At 39.5% G+C, this 14,389-nt stretch overlaps 1 protein-coding gene across 3 annotated transcripts; it reads right to left on the bottom strand.

The window, feature by feature from the left end:
* Window positions 1–232: 232 nt before the first annotated feature.
* fbxw2 (F-box and WD repeat domain containing 2) lies at window positions 233–14,090 on the bottom strand. 3 transcript variants are annotated; one of them, XM_044334535.1, is made up of 8 exons: window positions 13,741–14,090; window positions 11,709–12,001; window positions 8,885–9,107; window positions 7,080–7,274; window positions 5,687–5,820; window positions 4,465–4,551; window positions 4,173–4,342; window positions 233–2,357 (listed from the first exon to the last, which is right to left on the bottom strand). In XM_044334535.1, exons 2-8 carry the CDS (start codon window positions 11,973–11,975, stop codon window positions 2,069–2,071), a joined length of 1,365 nt encoding a protein of 454 aa, XP_044190470.1. In that variant the 5' UTR covers window positions 11,976–12,001; window positions 13,741–14,090; the 3' UTR covers window positions 233–2,068. The 3 variants fall into 3 exon arrangements, with proteins under 3 accessions (XP_044190470.1, XP_044190472.1, XP_044190471.1); XM_044334537.1 differs by having other exon boundaries at window positions 13,774–14,090; XM_044334536.1 differs by having other exon boundaries at window positions 13,931–14,090.
* Window positions 14,091–14,389: the final 299 nt, after the last annotated feature.

Genomic DNA, 14,389 nt, shown 5'->3' with positions numbered 1-14,389 from the left:
GTCTACAGCCACACTAGCCGCTGTATGAGGCTCTTGTGGCATGCTAACATTTGCTAACGAGCACTACCGCACAACGTACAGCTGAGGCTGATGGGAATGTCATTAGTTTTGCAGGTATATGGACCCACATTACCGTCCCTAAAGCTGCTGCTAGCAAAACAACACTCACCAGGAACATGATGTTGACTCACACTCACAAATGGTGGCATGACCAAATACAGACACAACTATATGTATTTGCTACTTTTATTTCTTTGAACGACTGCAATATTGAAGCTGATTGTAGATGGATGCAGGTGACCATAAAGCTATGACAGTGCAATAGATTTTGTGAAATAAAAACAGTGTGCAGAGTTAACTCTGAAGAGATACTTCAACACAAAATTTAACATCCCATTTCATATTTCTCCTTTTCCATTTCAATGTATCACTTTATACACAAATCATATTACTGTAATTTCAAATTTGCCGAGTGCTGCTGGTGGGGCATAATGTGGTGCAATGGTCAGATAACAATACAAAATATATTGGTGGAGTTTTAATTAGATTTGAAAAACCTAAACTAAGAACAGTCTGTACATCTGCTGTGTACAATAATCCATGTGAGGAACAGGTTACAGTCTGTATACAAGAAAAAAACTTATCTGTCATAAATGAGGTTTGGTGCACATGAATACATTTCCATCCGTAGTGATCTGTGACTTACCAATGCAAAGGAAGACATCAATGAAAAATTCTGGGAAAAAACACTCAATTATGGCTGAGGTTTCAGTTTTGTAGAAGCAGAAAACCTAATTGAGACAATGTTAAAACTGATGCACAGAAGGCATGATTTCAGATTGTTTCTCTTGTTAAGCCAGAAAAACCATCAATTCAAATTTTCTTTTGTTTAAAATAGTAATTTTGCACAGAACCAACTACTTCACTTCTTCTCTGTGCAATGCATTATCGCCTTTAGAAAAATAAACCTGATGTTTAAATACAGTCAATGATTCATATAAGCCATTCACTGAGCAAGTCGTGTCAGGTAGATAGCTATAAAATTACAGACATCTTAGACTGTTAGAGCACAGTAAATATGAAAAATCCAACATAAAAGTAAGATTTACAATGTAGTCATCACCTTACTGTAATGTGCCGGAGTTATCAAGGAATTCTAGTTTGTAACGTCAAATGAACTGAAAAGGCACATCACATTTCTTAAGCTGACATTTAAACCACATACCCCTTTTTAAAAAAAGCATATTCAGTGGAATTACATGAAATCTCACAATGTTTTACATGGTACACAACAATGTACCAAACCACTTTTTCAACATACGATACGGTGTACAGCTTCCTCGGGGATGGTCTGTAAAAACCTCAGGTAACATCTCCCTTGTTGTCAAAGTCTGATATCAAAGGAGATGTTCTGGTTTATAAACTGTGCTTAAGGCAACCCTGTTCTCTACAAGGAAACCAACATTTTGGCAAATCAGTTCAGTGAGCAGCTTGGCATTAGGCATGTTCGAGCCACAGCACATTTGACATAATCTTATCCTGGTAAGAAAAGGTCAGTGGCCAAAGTTGGCACCCAAACATAGACTGGATTAAAGGTTGGCTAAAATATTATCACTGCACAATGCTAAACTCTTCAAAGAGCTAATTTGCCAAAAAAAAAACAAACAAAAAACCCCCCAAACATTTCCATGTTTAAGTCTATTACATGAGAATTCATATGGTTATGTTTATTTTGGAACTTTTGATGGCATTTTTTTTTAAATGGTCGCCAAGACATCTTGGGTCTTCAAGAAGTCAATTTTCTTGTCTTTGTTTAAGATCAGAGGACTGATAAGAGGTTTACAGGTTTCTGCAGGAGCAAGTGCTGATCTAGCTCTGAGTTTGCCTTACATTTCCATCTCTTACTGTTCATGTTTATGTCTAGAGGAGGACTGTATGCAAAGGAAGAAACAGATAAAAAACAAGATGCTTTGGTCCATGCATGATCTGTTAAGGTTCATATGTTCCAGAGCACACATGATGGTGGCTCATATCCTAGCAGTCTGGGGTTTGATGTCCTTGTTTGCTTCTATCCGTTCTCCTTCCACAGTACCAAGTGAATGCTATGGTCGGGCATGCTTGTGGCAAACACCAGTCCAGTGTCATTACCCCCGTCCAGGCCGTTGAGCCAGGACGTCACACCGGCCAGGAAGCTGGATCCTCGTTTGGATTTTCTGTAGGCTGGTAGAGGCCAGCGGCCCGAAATGGCCTCTGTCCTCAGGTCCATCACATACAGGAACTGGTTGTCGAAAAGGAGTGCAAACACCTCGCCAAAGCTGAGCAGGGACAAGTTGGCTGGGTCCTGCGTTTTTATCACCCTAGGAAAATAAAAACATGCTGCATTAAGACGTTATCTTATAATAACAAAGTTCTCTTATAATTCTCTGTAATTACAAAAAAGGAAAAACTTGTTACTGAGGTTTCTGTTTTACATGTACAGTACTGTGCAAAAGTTTTACTAAAAGTTTAACCTAAAGTTTTTCACTTTAGATGTTTAGATTCTTATCCATTATGCAATACCATGATAGAGGCATCCCATCAGTCCCAAATGTATTCTGCAACAAGACAATGAGCCCAAACATCCAGCCAGAGTCATAAAGAACTATCTTCAAGAACAAGGAGTCCTGCAACAGATGGTCTCTGATCTCAACATCATGGAGTCAGTCTGGGATTAACATGAGGAGACAGAAGCAGCTGAGATGCCAAAATCCACAGAACTGTGGCAACTTCTCCAAGATGCAGGAACAACCGACCTGCCAAGTACCTGAAACACTGTGTGCAGGTGAACTGAGGAGAACTGCTGCTCTTTTAAAGCCAAATATCAAATTTTGATTTCATTTAAGTTTCTTCTGTTGACTGAACTTTGTATCAAGTTGACTGATAAAAACAATTCATGGCATTATTTTTGAAAGCACCCTCACTTTACTTTTAGTGCCTAAAACGTGCACAGTACTTAGTAAAACAGTAAAAAGTTTTGTGTGATGTAATGCACACCGGTGAAACACAGGTCACTGTGTAGTACAGATGGATTATTTTTAAGTGGTGTCATGATTCTCCAAATCCATGATTTGATTTGACTTTCAATTTTAAGGTCACGATTCGATTTGACTTTCCATTTAAAACACTTTTTTTTCAGCACTGACAGCTATGCCGTTGTTAGACTATCGAGTCTTTATTTGTAAAGATCAACAGATCATTGGTTTAATGCCCTGACAACTGTCATTTATATTTTCAAATTCTTCTTTACAAAGATGAGCTACATGATATCAAGTGTGATATAACTACCATATTTTTTGGGAATGTACCACACTAAGGCCATATGGTCAAATTTAAATAATTTATTTAAGATGTAATAACAATAACTTATTTCAAACTGTTTAACACAAGAACAAAAAGAACCACTAGATGGCAGAAGGTACTTTACAACAACTGCTTGAGTTTCTTCCCCTTGCTAAAAGCCACCAGGATTAATCCTGGTGTGAGGAAACTAAGTTTCTGCATGTTGCACATTTTAGACGGTCCCTGTGCACTTGTCTCACAGCCGGCTGTACATAGAGACTATAGTCCAGCTCAGAGGACTGATGGTGAAAATTAGGTTGTATCTCGTTGTCTACATTACTATTGTTTGAAAGAGGCGTTGTTTGTGTTTGAAAAAGGTTCCGCTTATGAGTTTAAGATCCAGAAAGTTTGAATCTGTTAATATATTTCCAACTTTACCAAAGTGTGTAGCAAAGTCTTCAAACTAGTTTTTCTGTCAACGATGCCTTTGTTTTTTACACAACAATCCTACTTTTGATTTCACATGTTGAAAGTACAATATTTTCTTTTTTATAGAACTTTGAGCCCATGGTCCTCATGTTAAGAAAATACATTTAAAACGTTTTTTAAATTCCCATAACTTAACTGCAACAAGAGCACATAAGAGCACAAAACATCACAAATTACATCTCAATTTTTGAGAAAAGCTGCTGCAAAATAAAACATTTTTGGCCACAATAATCACAACTGTTATATACTTGTGACATCTGCTCCAGGAAGGTGAGTTTGAATTTCACAAATAATGCACAGCAGCTACACAATAGGTTCATTATTTGACAGAGACAGATTTTGGCGTTGGTTGTGTATTATTCTACCTGAGAATCTCAAAACTGGCAAAGTCCCACTGATAAACTCCGAGGTCAGAGCTGCAGACGATGTAGCGTCCATCAAACTGCAGGCGAGGCTGAAGGCTGATGCTGCGGTTCTCTGACACTGACAGTGTCTTCAAACACTTACAGTTGATTTCTCTCCCTAAAGGCCAGACCTACAGAAGGAACACAGTGTTTGCTCCATCTTATGGACTCCTCATGTACAGCAGCTCATAAAACAGTAAATTATTGTTTTTCAAACAACACACACATCAAACAATAGAGACATCAGTATTACCTTAATTTCATACTTGTCAGCACTTAGGAGGATATAATCACCAGGACTGTGCACCATAGATTCTACTTCACTTTTCTGTAGTATCACCTGATGGGAGATAACACAAGATGCACGTTTCAAAACACATTGTTTGTAATAAAAGCAACTGAGAACCCAAAATAACTCACACGTCATATTTTTTTTAAATATGCGTCAACTTAATGCAGGGTTTCCACCAGTGTACTGACTCCCCGCTGGGCCTAAGCATTTTTAAGTTGTCTTTTAAACTAAAATGTGTTATACAAGTAGCTTTAAGGAATAGCTTAGTGTGTAGGTTGTGTGCAGTTGAGAGAGAGAGAGAGAGAGAGAGCATGTGTGATGGTGAGTATAAAGTTAGCAGTATAGCTCTGAATGAAGCAGTGCAGTTTGTGTACAGTTAAAGCTATTTATTGGTGATAAATGCTACAACTCCTCAAGACCAGAGCCAAGTTCCTGTGTCTTGGTAGTGGACTCAGTCCACCTTGCAAGGTGTCCATCACCAAGTCCACCTGTCCACCTGTCAATGGTCAGTCCAAAAAAAGACACTTGGCTGCCGGGTCTAACAACTTTTCTGGTGGAAACCCTGTATTAAGGTTATGTTAAAAAAAAAAAAAAAAAAACCCGAAGAAATAGCCTATAATTAAGGATGGGGTTCAATAGCATTTTGTCTAATTTGAATCCAGTATTGAATCCACTTATCGAATCTGAATCGTTTCAAATTTCTAATCGAATCTTATTATGTTTACTTTTCAACTACTTCACCAGCATAGCTGTGTGGTCATTAAAATAAACTGAATTTTAATGAATTTGCAGGTAAAAAGGCTTAAACTATAACTCAAAGGGAAACTTTGGTATTTTTCAACCTGGACTCTATGTTCCCATCATTTTATGTCTAAATGACTAATGGGGACAACAATTTTTGAAATAGGTCCAGTATTGAGCGCGAGCGCTGCAGCCAGCAGCCGTGAAACAGGCAGCTTATTAGCTACAGTTGATCGAGCTTTAACCAACATCAGCAAAGTTGATCTAAAAGTGAGAAACTTGGTTTGCCAGCGTCTGAGCTTAATGAAGTCAGGGTTTTTTGCAGACCCAAAACCAGATCCAAAATGGAACCAGCAATCAGAACCCATCGCTACTTATAATAACACTTAGAGATTTTTTTTCCCCCCTAAAATAAAACTTGAAAAGGGAACAGTGGGCTGACCTTGGTGACCCACTCAGTGTGTCCAGTCAGAGTGTTGAGACAGGCACCAGCTGACAAAGCCCAGACCTTCACGGTGAAGTCTGCAGAGCCGCTGACCAGCATGTCCAGCTCATCATTGTAGTCCACACTGAAGACTTAGCACACACACACACACACACACACGCACACACGCACACACGCACACACGCACACACACACACAGCAGTTTTCAATCAGCAGCAAAAAAGAATATTTAAATGGCTGCAACTAACTATTATTTTCTTTATTGATTAATCTGCAGATTATTTTCTCTATTAACCAATTAATCATTTAGTCAATAAAATATTGAAAGAATTATGTAAAAAAAAGCATTCACAATTTCTTAGAAGCCATGGTGATGTCTTCAGTTTGTTTGTTGTGTCTGACTAACACTACAAAACCTTAAGATATTAATTTCACTGTCATATAACAAAGAAAAACAGCAAATTTTCACATTGAAGCAACTGCAACCAGCAAATATTTGGCATTTTTGCTTGAAAAATAATTTTAAAAAAAACTATTCACTTATAAAACTAGTCACCAGTTAATTTTCTGCCAACTGAGCACTAAAGGTCATAATATCAAATGCATCATATCGCTCTCACATTGCCTAATTTTTTAAATGAAAATGCATCATACAAACATTTTGCTCTTTGAGGTTATATAGAGTAAATTCATGAGGACAACTTTCCCCCGATTCTATTTGCTTGGTACACTGCAGTGGAGTGACGATAATACTAAAAATACTGCTGAGGTTTCATATTAGCTTGAGCTGAGTTGTATACAAGCAACAACCCCCAGAGCTGAAAAATGAAGCCAAAACTAACTGCAGTTCCTTGAACGGCCACTTGAGGCTGTCTCCAAAAGCCAGTCAATCTCCATAGACCCTCATGTTAAAATGCCCAACTTTACAGCAGAAATAAACACGTTTAAAGCAGGAAGTGGCTCTGTAAACTGTGATGAATGGATGTTTACAACAGACAGTTTAGATAATAACTTTATCTTTATTTTATCGTCTCACATAAGTTTGAATAACCTGGAGGTTTGTTTACAACCTGCCAGACTTCTCTCTGTGGCATCACCCTGTTGCCAGATCTCAAAAACTTGGTAAGTACAATATTATCATAACCAATTGAAATTATTGTGAACGCTACAAAAATATTTGTAGTAAATCACAGTTAAAAATTGTGAAAGCTTTGTTTTGTTGAGGTTATGTATTTAAATGCATTTGGTTGACTTGGTTGTTTATGTATAAATACTTTTAATGTTCTTTGCTTTTCTGTGATGTAATGAAATGACCTACATAAATAACAGTTTGCTTGTGTATTATTCTAAAACAACCCGGAACAGAGAGGTGCTGAACATTTAAACCAACCTGCTCCTGTGTGGCCCCGGAACTGCTGGATTTTAGCCCCTGTGCTCCACTCCCAGCATGCAATGGTGTTATCAAAGGACCCGGTCACCAGCTTCTGTTCATCAAATTTCACTGTAGCGCAGGTGTGTGTCTGAATTCCATAAATGCACTGCCCAGTGCGCACATCCCATAATTTGGCAGAAAGGTCATCAGATCCTGAAAGACAAGAGGACATTTATGTTATTGCTACAAGCTCTGACCTGCTTTCATAACACCCCGTCCAGACCACACAGTCTTACCGTGCTGTGTGTAGCCCATAGACTGGATGGAAATAAGGTGTAGCTGTGGTGTCTCTGGTTTAACAGGTGACAGGTGTGTTATCAGTGTTTATGTTCTCTGAAAGACTTCATGATACGAATATAAAGTCACACAGCTGATGGACTGTTAGCCTAGCATGCTAATCCTACTATCTATCTATAATAACAACGTAGGTGTTACTTTGTTATAGATTAGTGGGAGATATATTATTGGCCAATAAGTAAGAAAATCAAATTATGGTTATTGTTACAATAATGGAATTTCAGCTGATAAATTACATCTGATTATACAAAGCCTTCGCTGCGGACGAGGGATGCATCTTCTCTTCTCCTTGTGTCAGTGTGTGTTTGCAGTCAACAAATAGTTGATACCAGTAGGGGAGACGACATGAGTAATTGATCAAAGTGTTGAACAAGCAGAACATAAACTTGCAGAGGTTTAACATCTTCAACTTCTCTCCTCGCAGTTAATTCCTGACAGGGCTCGTTATGCTAATAGTGAACCCCAGAACCAGCAAAAAGCAAGTGCTACCTGTTATAAAAAATATGATTACACTGTGTATGAGTGTTACTATTTTATCTAGATCATGATGAATTGTTCCTGTCTTGTACTGCAACTCTGCAACGTCAGCAGACTTATCAGCAAAGGTTAAAGGAAGTTCAGTATTATATTTGTAAAGAGGAAGATGTAGAAATTAGAATTTGTTGGAGATAGGGTGAGACATGTCATCTGGGGGTCAGTTGGACAAGATCCTCCTGGACAGGAGAACTGAAAAACAAACATGACGTTATCTATAAGTCTGTATTTGATAGATTAAGAAAAGAACTGTAACACCCACTTAAGATGTATAAAACCCTGTTGTACGTGCTCCTCGGGGAGCCTTTTTCTTTGTAACCTCATCCTGTGTGTTGCACAACGCTCCTTCTTGTACAAGAAAATAAATTCTGTTAAATTTGATACTTCGACTCCAGTCTCTATTGTTTAATGGTCATTACGAAGAAGTTCTTTTAACACTAATTGTATGTAATATTTCGTATTGTCAACTAGTCTCAGCCAAACCAACAATGAACTGATCTACTAACAAGTACTGCTTGTATATCCAAAGAGTTTGATCACATTAGTTTGCTTAGAAACGGCTCCAAAGACTAATAACAGCGTCAAGTTTTCAGTCTCCAGAGAGTAGTTCTATGTAAGGCGGACGCCACTGAGCATGTGCAGGAATGTGGTTCTGTGTACACCTTAACTAGCTTGTTGTGCTACATATCACAACCTCTGACTTTGTACTGAAGTTCTTTGAGAAATTTACAATGTAGCACATAATGAGAGCTACATTAATACAAATGTTGCTGTGTCTGCTGGATGTGTAAATAGGCAACTTACACATTGATTTACATATATATCCATCCTTTCCAAGACAGACGAGAAGATTTTCAACACCTGTATGTAACTCAAGCCCAAATCTAACCCAACATTTTCCATATTCAAAATCATGCAGAGCCACGGTGTACCTGTGCAGAGGAGGCCGTCCTTGTAGTAGAGGGCGTACACACGAGCGCTGTGGCCGATGAGCGAGGACGTCTCAAAGGCCTCCTGATCCTTCAGCTGCATCATACGCAGTTTAGCCTTCAGGTAGACCCCCTTCCAGTGTGTTGCATCCTGAATGGACTCATCAATCCTCCAGCCCAGCTTCCGACACACACCCTGCCACACCTCTGTACATGAGCTTATCACCTATAAAGAGACGGACACATGTTGGAATGTTTGAACGCTGCTTTCAATACAAGAAAAGGTTTGTAAATTTAGTTTTTATGTTCTGAAAACAAATTGTTTATGAAACTGAATTATTATTAGCCTTTCTCGTCATATAAGGTAACCTTTCATTTAATCAAAGATCAGTAGTAACTCTAACTTATTTTATCAGAAGAAAATCAATACATTTTGTGCCAATTTGCAACAGTTGTTCCTAGATGGCAAACACAGATACAGGACTTTGACTTGCACCAATGCAGCCTGTATGAGTAGAAAACTGTGACGTTTATGCAGCAGCATCATCGAGACCTGAAATCTTGAGTAGTAATGATCACAGAACATCACACATCAACTGTGCAGACTGCCTATGCCGCACTCTGTGACCCCCGCCATCCCTCTGAATTATCAGTGGGATAAGTAAGTAAGTAAGTAAATTTTATTCATGTAGCGTCGTTCAAAACCAATGCAAACAATTGAGAAAAAAAACTGAAAGTTAAAAACAGGAATATCAATATAAAAAACAATAAAAACCATAAAACTACACAGAGGCAAACCAAATCAAGAGTGTGAGCATGATTGTGGGTTGGCCCTGATACATGTTGCATTCAAATTTGAAGATTGAATAGTAAATAAAAACTTGGCAAATTCAATTAGGAAGCCATTATTTGGGCCAGGTGGGCAGTAAATCAACAGACAGTAAAAGAGATTCATCAATCTAATCCTGAGCATGTACACATCCAAAGTGTTGAACTTGTTGAACTATGTCCATGGAGTGGCAGATCAACTGTTTGGAAAAAACAGCAGCTAGGCTGCGACCAGACATCCTGGGTGCACTGACAAAGTCACAGTCAGTGGGACACAGACACAGTGAATCCTGTCTCTTTTGAAGAGCAAAGCATGATCCCAGAACAAGTTAAAAAGTTAAAATTGTCAATAAAATCCATGTTTTGAGTGCTGCATGCAGATTGGAGTAAGGTGTGCAGGCTGAAAATGCGGCTAAAGTGCTCAACTCCGCATCCAAAGGACTTCGAGACTTCGTTTGCAATGAGGATGGCAGTTGGAGGCTCAGCCCGAGAAAGACCTCCCAAGCGTCTGATGACGGCCTCCCACATTATAAGTAATGTGGGAGGCCGTCAGTAATGAGGCCCCCGCTGGCCACAGGTGGAGGAAACGCAGCGGTGACGGGAGGGGCCATGGCTGGAGTGGGGTCTGCCAGCTGGGGTGAAAGCGGGACTGCAGGGGCATCACCAGGATGGACTGGAGCCTCATCCATCAGAGATATGAAGCCGTTAGAGAGAGTTCAAGGAGGTGGTGGAGAAACTCTCCCCCTAACCAAATCCCTCCTTCGGCCGCGATGAACCACTTCAGCCAGGATGGCTGCGACAGCATTGGAGTGGAGCTGTGAACCGGGGCCATTCCCATGCCGACCTCTGGATCAGCTGGCGGCTCTAGTGCAGAGGCAACCAGCTTTCATTCAGAGGAATGGCCACTCACTTCGGCTGCAGGACTCTCTGGGCGGCCGGCCCAGTGCCGGTGTGTGTTGAGGGCAGCCAGGGAAAGGTGGCTGCAGAGGCCGAGACCAGTTGTGACATTGGGGAGGAGGGTGATCGGGCTGCCTGGGCAATAAGGCTGGAGGAAACATGCTTTGCCTGGGTAGCAGCAATGCTACTCAGGCTGTCAATAAGCTGATCCTTTTTTTGAAGTTCTGTCTTCAGGCGGTGAATATCCTCCTTCAATTGTGAGTACTGATGATTGCGGTACACATTCACAGCCATTATAGCCGACTTCAGTTCAGGAATAACTCACAAAACAACACAATCATTCAGATGGAAAACATGAAACAAGGTAAAAGTAATCCAAGATTGGTGAGAGTGGTGTTCTCAGATGTGTGCTCTTGCACTTTCGTGACTGTACCTGCATAAGACAAGTCCTTAAAACAGCTTAAGATCCACGTCCAATGATTAAAAATCCTTATCCAGTTAAATGACAAACGACCGTTATCTGAAAGTGTATTAAAATAGATAAAAAGTCCATTTCTGACAGATTTTCTGGCAGGTACACACAGATGCCGACGCATGCGTAGGGTGCTTCTCATTTGCCTTAATTCATGCCTCCTCACTCCTCGGGTGAGCCAATAATTCACTTATTTCTGCTCTGTAGAATGAAGACAGAGAAGCGAGGATGCTTCCCTGAGAAAGCACGATACACGGGACCATTTCCATTATGAAAATATTTTAACAGAGCGACACAACCCTTTATCAGAGATCTGTTAGTGAAAAAAACCCAAAGTTGATCTAGCTGCTCTGAAACTGCATCAACTCAACAGTCATATGCAGTTTTACACCAATACTCACGTATATTATTATTCCCAATTTTTATTTTTTTCCCCAAATCAACAATTCAAAGTGTTAACTGGAAGCCAAATTAATAAATGAAGCACAGAACTACTTTCATTCATTAACATGTTTCTTTTCAATAGTCTTTAGAAGCTGCATCCTGGCTCATAATGGAGAGTCTTTAGACTTTATTCCTGTATGACAATGCTGCCTGTTGTCCTTCAGCAATAAACATCATTATATTTACCTTATTCCACTGTTTGCAGACTAGGCAGCAGGTGAGCAGGGTCTGCGGATCCAGCCAGCGCAGTAGGTAGAAGGCCAGCTCCAGAGGAAGGAGGCGCAGGAAGTCGCGCTTAAGCAGCGTCTCCAGTCCATTAGACAGATGACGGAGCTGGACGGCACCACTTAGCGATATGAGGTGGTCCAGAGACTGGTTGCGCTGCTGGTCATTTAGTGTAAGGAAAGTGGCGGAGACTGACTCCAGCCACCCCTCAAAGGCCGCTTTCTCCATGGGCACATGAGAGCGACCTGCAACACCTACAAGAGTAACGCAGGATCTAACTTCAGCATTTCATTTTTTACTCAAGATGAAACTCACTTGTCAAGCAGCAACAGAGGAGTAATCTGATGAATCAAATGTTTTTTTTTCCCTGACTGAATCACAAAGATATTCAATTTGCAATGATACGATTAACAGAAGGAATACCTTGTATTTGAGAAACAGTGACAAATGTATGATAGTTTTACTTTGATCAAAATTGTAATTGATTAATTTCCTATTGCTTGTTTAATCAATAGGAGATTAATCTGGACGGCTGTGGCTCAGGAGGTAGATTGGGTCGTCCACCAACCACAGCGTTGGCGGTTCGATCCCGGCTCTTCCTGTCCATGTGTCGAAGTGTCCTTGAGCAAGACACTGAGCGCCAAATTGCTCCCGATGGTCAGGCCAGCACCCTGCATGGCAGCTTTGCCGCCATCAGTGTGTCAGTGTGTGTGTGAATGGGTGAATGAGAAGCAAAACTGTAAAGCATTTTGTCTGTTGAGGTAAAAAGGTGCTATATAAATGCAGCCCATTTACCATTTACTCAAATCAGAATTATGTAAACCATAAAACTTACAGAGTGAGACATTGACAGTTAAATGTTTATGAACTCTGAGTGTCTGTAAGTTTGTAAATGTTTTGTTTTACTTAAAATGATATGACATACAGTATAAATGTGTAATATAGATACAATGTATTACAAAACGTATCAGTACTAATAACTATAGGTTTGTATCAGTTCCATTAGTATGTATTCTATCACTGAAACAATCACTGAATTGCCTCGAGTGATAACTTTACACAGAGGGAAATGACACAATCAAAGTGCAGAAGTGAAAATAACATAATAATCATGATGGATTTGTCAACTAGAGAAAATTAATAAATGACAATTTTGAAATTAATTTATCATCAAAAACATATCAACTAAAACTGCCAAATATTTGCTGATAACAGATATTAAAATGTCAGCATTTGTTTTTATCTTCTCTTTCTTCAGTTTCATATCATTGCAAAATTGAATGCTTTGAGTTTCTGTCACAGCTGGTCAAATCAAAACCAGCATTCGTAATGTTTTAGTGATGTATGACCAATCAAATGACTCACTTGACCAATCTGTGGTAATTTCATAAGCCAGAAACAAGAATATTTTGAAGATTTGTTGGATAATAGCAGATACGTTTAATAGCTTATAAGTTAGCTGTGGTAACGAGCTGTCAAACATGTTGTAGCAAAAGGCAATTCACAATTATTGAGTCAACCCTCAATGAATACAATTTGGAAATAATTTTACCAGAGGATATTTCCTATTCATGAACTAGCAATATTATTTGGCTGATATGAAATTAAACTACGGTGGAGTCATGTCATAGTGCAATGTAAACTCGATAAACTGAGACTGATAAAACAACCAGACGAACAGATGAAGGTTTTAACGTCAGGCTTAACGTTGCCTAGCTTACCTTGGCTAAGAAAATGCAATACTGGCCTCTTATGTAACCTATGGCTGTATGTGATAAAGGTTTCATTTTACAGAAATACTAATTATGAGACAATGACTTTTACGAGCCGATTGTATCTGCTTTATGCATTCAGCCTATAGCTACCTGGCTAGTTAGCAACTTTGGTAGCAACCGTTAGCTGAGTAACACTAGTACAATTTAATAGCAAGTTAGCTACAAATAGTAACAGTTAACCAACCAATGAGCAGTATCTCGTCACATCATCTACTCACATTCAAAAATGGAAACACTAAATGTGCACCAACCAGCCAGTCGCAGAGTTTCTTTATCGCCACTTTCCTGGCTTAGTTAGTTCACATAGCGAAGTTAGCTGTCGTAAGAAGGGTTGTCCGAGTAACCTAGCTTCGTAGCTAACGTTAGCTAACCACCGTTATGAGAGAACTTGAGTCTGTTGTGACTTACATAATGTTTCTAATAGAGTAGTGTTCACAACATTTCCCAAGCAGGGGTCTTTGAGCAGCAGTAGGACAGAAGGATAGCAAGTTCTGACAGCATGAAAACCAAAAGATAATGGAAACGCTATCCCTTTACTGTACGCTTCCTGCTCCCTCAGGTTTGTCTTGAAGGAGGCGCCGTGGGGCAGCCTGCAAACTCTTCCCCGAAAACAATTAACGTTATATGCATAAACTGGATACATTTAGAAAGATACAGAAATTATCTTTATCCATACATATTCATTCATTTATTTTTATTTAAAAAGACACATTCATTTTATTTTTGCTTAGTAGTAGTATTGTCATTTTTCTCTTCATGGGACCTATCTTGCCTGTAAGACAATACTGAGGGCATGTAACAAAATTATATTCCCAGGTAAACTAGCTTCCGGTGTCGCGGTAACTGGGCTCTTATTGCCGTGTGGCT

This window comes from Thunnus albacares, chromosome 18, assembly GCF_914725855.1.
Source record: "Thunnus albacares chromosome 18, fThuAlb1.1, whole genome shotgun sequence".
In the NCBI taxonomy this organism is placed as follows: Eukaryota; Metazoa; Chordata; class Actinopteri; order Scombriformes; family Scombridae; genus Thunnus; species Thunnus albacares.
The sequence above is the reverse complement of the archived record's forward strand: the minus strand, read 5'-3'. Positions and strand labels throughout refer to the sequence as shown.

Coding starts and splice junctions, on each gene's coding strand:
- fbxw2 (XM_044334535.1), bottom strand. CDS start 11,975: ATGGAGAAAGCGGCCTTTGAGGGGTGGCTGGAGTCAGTCTCCGCCACT. Junction 7,275..8,884: donor GGACGGCCTCCTCTGCACAG/GTACACCGTGGC, acceptor CTTGTCTTTCAG/GATCTGATGACCTTTCTGCC. Junction 5,821..7,079: donor CCGGGGCCACACAGGAGCAG/GTTGGTTTAAAT, acceptor GTGTGTGCTAAG/TCTTCAGTGTGGACTACAAT.